A 10,659-nucleotide genomic window follows, 5' to 3' on the forward strand; every position below is an offset into this window, starting at 1 on the left:
GTGAATAACACTTGCAGCTTTGTAACAGACTTCATGACTCAGATGGAAGCCTTTTTCCCATATCTGACTCTTAAAGAGCAGCTTGTCAAATTATCAGCTGCATGTTAATTATTCTAAGGTTATTCCAGTTGAGATTTTTTTTGAAGACTATTTCCAACGATAATTTTCTAAAATTAAAGAGGGTTTTTTTGTACAGATACACACTGGATTTTCCTTTAGCAAAGCAAGTTGTACTGAATGCTGTGCTTCTGCAATAGCTGAACCCAGTTTTACTGAGTTAGAAAGCTCTTTAATTTTTTTAATTGCTTCACGTGAGTCTTCTGCTGCTGATTTTTAGCTCCCATCGGAATGAACAGTACAACTGTGGGGTCTTGGCTTCATGCAGCAGCTCTTCTCGGATTGCACCCTGATTTGCCATCTCGGTGCCTTGTTTACAGTGCTGGCCCCCAAAACCCAGCAGTGCTCAGCGCCCCGCTCGTGCCGCAGGTTGCCCTCCCCTTGATGAGGGGTGACCGCTTTGTGCCGAGGTGGCAGTGGCCGATGCCTGTCACTGCTCAGAGCCTGCTGCCTGGCAGGAGGCTCCTGCTTGGCTTCCAGCACGTTCAAAGTGCCCACATTTATTGGTGTAGACCGAAGAGCTCATGTATAAACCCAAAATCCCACCAGCAGCTTCTCCTGCCTGTTTCACCCTGCGCTGTTAGTGTGAGGAAGATGCCAGCCGCGTTTGCCATTCGCTCTCTAACCTGCATTCCCCGTGTGAAATGCCAGACTCTGCTAACAACCCATTCTCTGAACCTGCCAGTGACCTGCCCGCCCAGCGGAACGCAGCATCGCTCCTAGCGCAGTGTGGAGAAGACTGAAGAGGAGGTGTCGGCGAGCGGGGTTATCTGATACGGGTTTGCAGCTAGTCTAATGCAAGGAGAGGGGTGTAATCGGGTTATGGGGAAACCCTGGCAAGGGCAAAGCCCTACTAGGTAACATGCCACATGTGTTTTCTCCTCCTGTGTCTGTCCTTGCGTGCTGTAGTACCAGCAGGACCTAGTGGTGCTGCAGGACAAGCTTCGCATCTCCAACAAGAAGCTGGAGGAGTATGAGACTCGCTTCAAGTGCCAGGAGGAGACAACGCAGAAGCTGATGCTGGAGTATCAGGCCAGGCTGGAGGAGAGCGAGGAGCGGCTCCGCAGGCAGCAGGAGGACAAGGAGATCCAGATGAAGGGCATCATCAGCAGGTACAGGGCAGGCGGGAGTGCTGGCGCTGACAGTGAGGCAGGCAGCCTGGCTGCTGTTACAGCTGACCCCTGCTCAGGACAAGCAGGTTTCTTTGGGGATGCAGGCAGGTTTCCCCTGTGGGCTTTCCACCATTTATTCACTTCCTTCGGGGGCGGGGGGGGGCATTTCAAGTCCTGACTCTTCAGGTCCCCCCATCAGTGTTACCTGGGACAAGGAAGACCCTGACATTTTCCTGACTCACAAAGGCAAAACTTCAGGAGGGGGAAGCTGGCAGCCTGCCCCAGTTCTCAGAGGATCTGGCAGGCTTGCTCTTCTGTTCATGCGAGCAATAGATGTAAAGATCAAAATGTTCTTTTCCTGTTGTTTAACTGAAGATCTCATGCCCATCCCATTACTCCTAGCTAGAAATCCCTTTCACCCAGCGGGATGCGGTGTTTACATTTGTCCAGGACATAGACTGTTCCAGTGCAGCAAGTTTCACGTTTCCCTGAGCCAAGCCAACTTAGTGCTTTTAATCAGCCCTCATAAACGGGTCAGCCTTCACTGGTCTGTATCACTTAAGCTTTGGGACAGTCTGCTGTAGAGATCTCTGGCGAAGAGCACGTGCCAGAACAAAGACTGGTTCTAAGCTATTGGTTTGTGTGTAAGAAGAGGTAGTGCCCATGACCGTGAGTCTCCTTTGTGCTTGAAGGCACAACTGCGGGTCCTGGGAGCATCTCTGTGTGTGCCTCAGCATTGCGATGTCAGGTGAGGTGGTTTGACCCGGTATGGATGGCAGGGGCTGCTGCGTGAGGCCAGTTCCAGCTGTAGACTGGCTTCGCTGGTATTTCTCATCTCTCTGTGCTGTAGAGATGTACATCACCCCTTTGCTTCCTTGGTGTCAAGGGCTAAATGAGGACATGATCTATGTCATTCACTCTGGGTGGCTGATTTAGCCGTGTATGAGATGAGTATCTGGGCTCAGCAGAGCCCAACAAATGTAATTGGTTTTCTGTCTGTTTGGCTACCAGACTGATGTCAGTTGAGGAGGAATTAAAGAAGGACCATGCAGAAATGCAGGCTGCCGTGGATTCCAAGCAGAAGATTATCGATGCACAGGTGAGCCCCCGACACCAAGGGCTGCAGTGCTTTTCAGGGTGAGTCTGCCAACGTGCAGCCTCCCTGCCATGCAGCAGCGAGACTGTGCATATGGGTGAGTCAGCACTAAGCTGCAGTCAGCAACAGGGCCGGCCAAACTTCAGCAGGATGCGATTTATTGTCCCAGCATTTGCGTTTGTACAGCTGGTTCCAGCCTTGGAGCTTGGCAGGTGACACAGAGGATGTGGGGGGTGGCAGTTTGTGGAAGGATCATGCCCACAATTCAGTCAGTTTGCGGAAGGATCATATCCTCACTGGCTCAGTCTGAGGTCCCCAGAGCTTTGCGTGGTGCTGCATGTTCCAGTAATGCTTGCAGGACCTGGATACAAGGAACACAAGGCCTGGCCAGAGCAAAACCAGCGTGTTTTTTCAGCTTTTGGGTTGTGGCTTGCAGGATTGGGAAGCTCAGTTATTGCTATAGATTACAATGGGAGAGGAGGATCAGGTGATACGTGCAAAACACTGTGGTTGGAAAAGAGAATCTAAAAATACAGTCCATAAGCTTTTAATTTGTTGAGGCAGAGATCAGCATCTTCTCAGCAGCTGGGCCTTCCTACAGGTTGTGGCTAAGTGATAGGATATTCTAGGCTTACTCTTAACAACCCTATTAATCACTTGTGAGTCACTACTCATGACTAATTTGCTGTATAGCTAATTAAAAAGGAGATGAGACAGTAGTAACTTTGTCAAAAGAATCACTGGTTTTCTGTAGAGTAATCTGTTCAAAGCTAGTAAATCATCATATTCCCTTCTGCGCTCCGGCAAAGCCCAGCAGACACCGGGGTGTCCGTAGGGTGGGAGCGGTGTGGGCTGCAGCAGCATGCCAGCAGCTCTGCACAGGCTGTCCTGTCCCCTGCCACCTCCCGTGTCACCAGCAAGGGCCCTGCCACGAGCCCTGCACAGCCTAACGTGTTCTCGTTGTGTCACCTTGGGCTGTACTGCAGTCTTGGACGTGTTCATACATGGACCTTCAAAGTTAGATGCAGGCAAACTGCTGTGCCCCTCTGAGCTTTGTTCCCTTGTGCTAATGGCAGGCAGAGGTTGATGACTTGTTCAGTGTCACAAAGAACAGGAGTGGCAGAGTCAGGCTGCAACAGGGAAGCTCTTGCTCCCATCCTTATGATACTGTAATTGGTGAGAGTTGCCATCAAAGCCATCCTGGGAGGCCACAAGTCATTTAAACTATTAATTTACACTAACAATATCAATTAAACACTGACAAGAATAACTATCTTGGGAGAGCTTGGTTTTAAAAAAGAAATCTTACCATCTTTGTAACAGCTGCAGTTAGAGCAAACAACACAGTGAATTTCTGTATAACTGAAGAATTAGAGAAACCATGTTATCTCCGTTCTGTTCAGGATGCCAAAATGAATTCAGCTCACATCGCACAGGCAAAGGGCATGTGTGGCCCTGCTCCTAGCAGCAGATTTCAAAAAACGCTGTATAGCACTTAAAAACCCCACACCTAAGAATGCCAGAGAGGAAGGTGCTGGGCCAAGAGGCCTCTGGGTCACTGTCTCGGGACAAGCCCTGGCATCGCGGAGGGACGAGTCCCCGCACGTTGCCACTGACCGTTCCCCTCTGCCTGTCTGTTTGCAGGAGAAACGCATTGCTTCATTGGATGCTGCCAACGCACGGTTAATGAGTGCCCTTACTCAGCTGAAAGAGAGGTACAGCATGCAGACACGTAATGGGATCTCCCCCACAAACCCAACTAAATTGCAGATTACAGAGAATGGAGAATTCAGAAACAGCAGTAATTGTTAACCCGTGGAGGGTGCTGCCGCAGGAGAGGAGGCCTGGCCAGAGAGACCGTGCAGCAGCAGGTGTGAGCCGCGGCTTCAAAGAACGGCTGCTCTCTCCCCCCAGAGAAACCAGCTCCTTACTGCGGACGGCGCGCTTGACTGAGCCTTTGTGGGAGATGCTAATGCCAGCACATTGAGGGGACGGAAAGATCGAGTGTGAGATGAGTGGCATAAGGAAATAACATATATTTGAGAAACGCTGTCACTGTTGGATTTAAATCAGTGTTTAATGTTTAAACAAAAGTAACCTTTTCCTTCTAAACGGCCCAAAGGATATGCCTCACCCCTCCCAGCAAGGAATAACGTCCTTGTCATTGCAGTAAGCGAAATGAAGGGAGCTGGGCAGAGCCTGCAGCAGGCAGTGGCCCAGTAAGCCCAGTTAAAGCGTGCTGCTGGATGTAGCCCTACGAGGGCTGGCAGCAAAGCCTGGCCCGCTCCGCCTGTGCCTCCCCCCGGAGCACAGCCCTCTCCCAGAGCAGAGCCCGAGCCGAGCCTGGCCGTCTTTCCTTAGGTGGCTTTTGGGAGGCCACTGACTTTTCCAGCGGGTGACCGGCCGCAGGGCATTTACACCGCTCATTAGTGTTTAATTAACTCCGCCCATCTAGGGAGCGCAGTCCAGCTGAAGGGTCAGGGCACACTCCGCGCGATGCGGTAGCCGAAGGGGTGCTGTGTGGGGAAGCAGCGTGTTGGGGCAGTGGAGAAGGGCATGGCTGGGGCTCCTGGGGGGGCCTGGGCAGCCCAGGGAGCAGAGCAAGCCCCAGGCTCTGGCACGCAAGTGGAGGGAGCAGCTGGCACCTGGTGAATGGCAACTTGATTCCTCGCTACAGCTTCTGCTCTTTCACAAATCATGGGGAAGAGTCTGTGTAAGCAATAGCCCCAGGGCACTGTGTCCCCCCCCCCCCACCCCCCCAATACTCCTAGCCACAGAATAAAGTAAATGTTGCCTGAGCTTGGTCCCTGAGCTGTGAATGAGGTACAGGGGCTGGATTTCCTGGTGCCTGTTGCGGTAGAGGGGGAGTGAGGGGCTACGTGAACTGGCCAGCGTCTTGCTTGACAAAGGGTTCGTTATGGGGATGTAATGCTCTGTGCAGAGATTTGTGCTATTTCTGGGGAGAAAAACAGACAAAGAAACAAGAAAAAAGCCCTGAAGAACCATGAAGATCGGTAATTGTATTTCTTTTCTTTCACAGTATGCATTAGAAAAAAAAAGATCCCATTTTCTGGAATACTGTCCTCTTTAAATTGGGAGTGAGCACTGCATGGAAATTAACCGGCTCGAAGAATGTAAAACATGGTCATAAGGGAGTAACCACCAAGAACAGCAGCCACCACCGAAAGCCCCCTTGTCAGGAGCACTGTGCAGGCATAAGCCAGGATTAGACTTTCCTAACTGCTGAAACACGCAGATTCGGCACATTCAGACACGTTGCGCTCAGCGGAGGGGTCACCTCCTTAACGGGGGATTGTGCCACTGACCTGCCGCCACGGTGTGTTTGTTGGTTTGTGGTTTTTTTTTTTAAGTTAGTACTTCATGACTCCCACTCTCAGAGCAGGTCACTCGTACCAAGAGCCAGAAAGCTTTCTCTGAGATACGGATGACAGTGTACAGTGTACAGGACATCTGCCTATTCCTCCCACTAAAGTTTAATACACTGCTCAACGCCTGTCCTAGCTCCTCCTGCCATGTGTAAATGTACAGTCAAAGGGACTAGGATGTTCACTGAGCTCTGCACAGCTTAGGTACCGTCTCCAGCCTCACACTACCTAGGCTGCCTGAGCAGGACACTTTGCCAGTAAGCTCTGCATTGCCATGCTGCCCCACAGCCATAAGGCTCATTAACAGCATTCTTCCACATGCACTTGTTTTCAAAATTAAAGATGCTTTTTTTCCTAAACGTTTTTCTGTTCCCTGGAAGCCCTGGGCCAAGCCCGGTGCAGCTTGGTCCTCGGAGGAGCGAACGTGGTGCACCGAGGTCTCCACGCCCCGCCAACGCCTGCAGAGTGGTGCAGTCACAGAGCAGACCCCAAACGGAGCTCCTCAGAGAAAAGTAATAACTAAGTATTTATGACAAGTACAGTCACCTTTGAATTTTGGAGACTAGCACAGATGGCTTTGAAGAACCTCACAAAACTGACAAGGTTACAACTGGAGAAAGACCCAGACAGGTTAGGAATACACAGGGTACTGTGAACCGTTGGGTACGTGCACTTACATCCGCCACTGTCTCAGAGTCAAACCCATTATAAGAACCCTGCAAAAAGACTATTTTAAACCGCTGTTGCCCTGAGTTGTATGTTTAGAGCTGATTGTTTTTTGAGTTCCAAAATATTTGTGTTGCGAGAGCTGGAAGTGTTTCAAGAGAGACGTAACGTAGAGGAGTGGCAATGCTAACAGGGCATGGGGGCAGGCGCCCCACCAGCAGCATGTTTCCATTCATACATGGAAGTAATTTTGGGATGCAGTCAGTGCTCTCCGTAAGAGCTGGAAAAAAAGAAACGCCCACAAAACAATTGTTTAGTACTGAAGCTAAGCACAGTACATCTTAATCTTCTCAACCACAAGCCAAGGCACTGCTCCCCCCTTCCCTGATCTGTCAGAAACTCCTGGTTAACCTCAGACTTGCAAATTACTGAACAAACATTGTTCTGCTGAAATAGCAGGAACGCTTAAATCCTTCCACAGCGAGTTATAAAAATCCTAAAAGTTCCAGTGCCAACACCTTCTGGAGTTGTTGCTTAGTTTCCTGAGCCAGTACGAAAAGAAATTCAAATCAGGATAAAGTCTTGTTACAGTAGAGCTTCCCCCCCCGCCCTTCTGCCCCGTCTCCTTCCCCTGCGACTCTCAACAACTGGACCTAAACGTGACCCCTGCAAAGGTTTGGGGGTTGGTTTTAAGATCCAGGCTCAGTTCAGTTCTGTTACTTCAGTTTGTGTTTCTGTTATTTATAAAACTGTACATTTATCTATGTGTGTGTGTGTGCGTGTGTGTGAGCGAGCGCGAGGGAGCCAGCGAGCGTGCCAGAGCCCTGCCTGGCCAGGCCACCCGACGTGGCCTCGGGCCTGGTACCTGGCGTAGCAATACCAGAGGCAGCCCCCCGAGGTGCGTGCGGCACCAGGGCAAAGCCACCACTAGCCGTAACGGTTTGTGAGCAGCTCCACTTTCTTTTTCATTCTTGCGCTTCCTACAGTAAGAGGCTGTTCTAGTGCAAACTCGTCAAAGTGTAAACAAAACAAAAACACACTCAGATTTTTATCTTAATACAAGTCTTAATATTTTTTTGTAAATGTTTTCAGTGTTTACTGTAACGTATCTATCTCACTAACAGTTGTATATAGTAACTTACTTCTGGTGCTGCTTATTCGGTCAGGATTTGGCTGTATCTCACTGCTGTTCCGGAGAGGTGGACTCACACTAGCAAATCTGGATCCAGACACAGGTTATGATTTCAGCCTCCTCCCTTTGCGGATCTGAGGGAAGGGGAAGGGAGAGCAGCCAGGGATCCAGATTTGGGGTTGGTCCACCTCAAGGATTCTGTTTTAAGAGTTTTGATTTGGGGTTTTGTTAAACTGTAGTGACCGCTTCTGAAAAAAGAGCAAAGTTTTGTGTAAAGGGGGATGAAATGGACTGAACAGTATCCCAAGGTCTCTGCAGACTGTAAGTATCATCATTTTGGACAGGAATCATGGCTCAGTGCCAAAAGATTGGAGGGACCCACGTCCTTCCCCAGGCCAACTAATCCTACAGTGTAGTCACCAGCCCCTTTTGCACCAGTTTAAGCAAATCCTGCCGCCATCCAAAGAGTCCTGCGTCACTCTGCATTGTCATTTGAGTCTGGTTGGTTTTGTTTCCTGCTTCTGCAGTTGTAAAGCACTGATTGCACTGTGAGAACACGCTGAAGCCTCTGGCCTGGCAGCCAGCCCCGTAGGTTGCTGCAGGGTGCAGGACGCAGGTTCTGCTACTACAAATATTCCTAAAGGGAGAAGGGACTTGGTGGACCCGAGCGAGGCATCACAGGCTCTCCTAGGAAAGCAATCAGCACGTGATTGTTCATTTTCAAAGTTCAGGCTTTTCCCCGTCACTAATGTCCATCCCCAGATGCAATAGAGAACACTGAGGTCTGTTCTGTGCTGAACGAGGAGAGGATTGTTAGTAGATGTGACGTGCAAGGGGCTCGTTTCCCCCACGATCCCAGGGCAGGGGCAGCAGCCCTGGGGAGATGCCCATGACCAGCTGTGCCCAGCAGCTCCACCGAGGTCCCTGCCCACTCCCGGACATGGAGCTTTGCCTGGAGAGCGCGAAGCAGAAAGTCCCAAGGGAACAACTGTGACACTGTCACTGGGTGGGCAGGAGGGCTCCCGTGCAGCACTCCGGCCCTCCCGCACGCTGTGGCTGGTGGGGCCACCCTCCTCCCCAAAGCTTTGCCTTCAGAGCACTCCAGGCCTCCAGCCTGGCCAGCACTGGGACCTGACGTGGGTCGGTGCGTGGCCCCATGGCCACCAGGACATCCCTTAACTAGCCACAGGAAGGGACACTGCCCCTCTCCAGGGAGGTCTCTGACTCTTCTGGGCAATGTCGGAGGAGACTCCTCACCCGCGAGGCTCGGACGTGCGGCCAAGCCCTGCGCTAACCCTGCTCAGAGAACTGCTGCCTCTTCCTTTTCCCTTGGGGAGGATTTCACATGGGGGGAGAGGGAGGGTGACAGCAGCATGCTAACATGCAGCTCATGGGCTTTACAAACCAAATCCAATCTGAGGGCATTGCACAACATTCAGAAACAACCATGCTTTGAAAAAGTGTGTCACGTTCAAGCATTGACTTTCACAGATCACCTGAGCTGTGACATTGCTGTAAATGCCATGTGGTTCTGCATCAGCTACCAGTACCCCAGAGTGCAGTCTCCATGTTCACATATTCCTTTATCATACATCACTGTGTCTTAAGATATACCTCTCTCTGTATATCTGCTTAGGCTGATACTTGTTCCTGATAAGCAGTCGCTATGTTTTATATCCTCTTATAAAGAAAAACAAATTTTTTTTGTAAGTATGTTTAAAAACAAAAAAGCAAAGTGGAAGTGTTTGCTGAATCTCCTTCAGCTCCTTTTAAACTATGTAATAATGTACAGAGAAAGTTGTTGGTGTTCAAAGAAATGATGTGGCCGTGCAATTTATGTACATTTGCAATTAGAAATATTAAAGATTTATTTAGATATTTTACATAAGTGCTCCAGCACCTCTGCTCAGTCATTTCCAGTTTTTAGAGCATCCTGGCACACACTGGCCACACACACGAATATTTGTTTAACCTGTCTCCCCAGACAGATGATGGCCTGGCTGACCACCACCTTCCCACCCAGCCCCCATCACGCAGCTTTGCGGGAGGGCCGGGCACTCGGGGAGGGACAAACCAGGAGCCACATCCCCGATTTGGGCATTCGCAGCAGCAGCGGGGGGCCGGAAGGAGAAGACGCTGCGGGAGGCAGCAGCAAACGCCCACAGCGCCTCCCCCATCTCTGACACCAGCCAGTGTGCTGAGGGCTGAGCCCGGCTTGGGGACCGGAGATGTGGAACAGGCTGGACACACGCTCCCGTGGGCCGGGCGAGCGCAGCAGAGGAGCGTGGCTATTGAACGCCAGCACCAGACCGTCCCTGCCGTCCCCGGAACACCCTTGTCCAGGCCCCGCCTGGGCACGCTGACCCGCCTGGACGGCAGCGCTGGGCTGTTAGTGCCCGGCCGACCCGGGCAGGCAGGGCTGCTGCTGCCCACAGCCTGCCTGTGTGTGCCCCCCGCCCTCCTCTCCTGCCAAACCACCCTGCTTCTGTCGCTCCTGTAAGAGTAGCAGAAAACTTGGAGGAGAGTCATTAAAACCTTGGGCAGCATCAGCACCTCTGTCTCATTAACATCACGATAATTAGCTCCTCCGAGAGGGGGAAGACAGGCTGCCTGCATCAAAATGACTCGGGATGTGGAGAGTGCCTGTGGCTATTCCTGTGCTCCAACAGCAGCTCCGTGGCGGCAGCTCTGGGCCCAGGCTGGTCGCTGGGCTCCACTGGCTCCCAGCTGCCTCTGCCAGGAACCGGCAGCTGCCCAAGAAGCAAAGGCAAAAGCCACCCAGACTAAAATCCTCCCGCTGGGCCCTTCCTGCCTTCCCCCCCAGACCCTTTCCAGCCACCCTGCAGCATTTTACACAGCCTGCATTTAACCGCATTGGTCCTTTTTGGTAGGAGCCCTCTAGCCCTTCACAGGGCAGCACAAAGGCAGCATTTCCATTAAAAGGATGCAAACACAGCCTGTCCTGCTCTCACACTCCTCCCTGCACCACCTCAAGGTCAAGGTCCCTGAGCAGCAGCTCTTCCAGCACCTCCCCAGTGTCCAGGTAACAGCAAATGCTCCTGCTGCCCTTCCGGCCATGGCTACAAGAGCCCCAAGCATCTTCCACACCACACCAAGTGCTCGACGCTTCAGTACCCGAGGGCTAATAAT

At 51.5% G+C, this 10,659-nt stretch overlaps 1 protein-coding gene across 11 annotated transcripts in view; it reads left to right on the forward strand.

Annotated features, from left to right (window-relative positions):
* The window catches only part of DAB2IP (DAB2 interacting protein), a 243,925-nt gene extending 234,528 nt beyond the window's left edge, over positions 1-9,397 (forward strand). For 10 of the 11 annotated variants that reach the window (XM_074891329.1, XM_074891330.1, XM_074891328.1 and 7 more), the window contains 3 exons: positions 1,027-1,229; positions 2,241-2,328; positions 3,970-9,397. In XM_074891329.1, the coding sequence (XP_074747430.1) occupies positions 1,027-1,229; positions 2,241-2,328; positions 3,970-4,137 (459 nt within the window). In that variant the 3' untranslated portion in view covers positions 4,138-9,397. The remainder of the gene's footprint in view (positions 1-1,026; positions 1,230-2,240; positions 2,329-3,969) is intronic. The other variant, XM_074891327.1, reaches the window with a different exon arrangement.
* Positions 9,398-10,659: the final 1,262 nt, after the last annotated feature.

This window comes from Strix uralensis, chromosome 21, assembly GCF_047716275.1.
Source record: "Strix uralensis isolate ZFMK-TIS-50842 chromosome 21, bStrUra1, whole genome shotgun sequence".
Lineage (NCBI taxonomy): Eukaryota > Metazoa > Chordata > Aves > Strigiformes > Strigidae > Strix > Strix uralensis.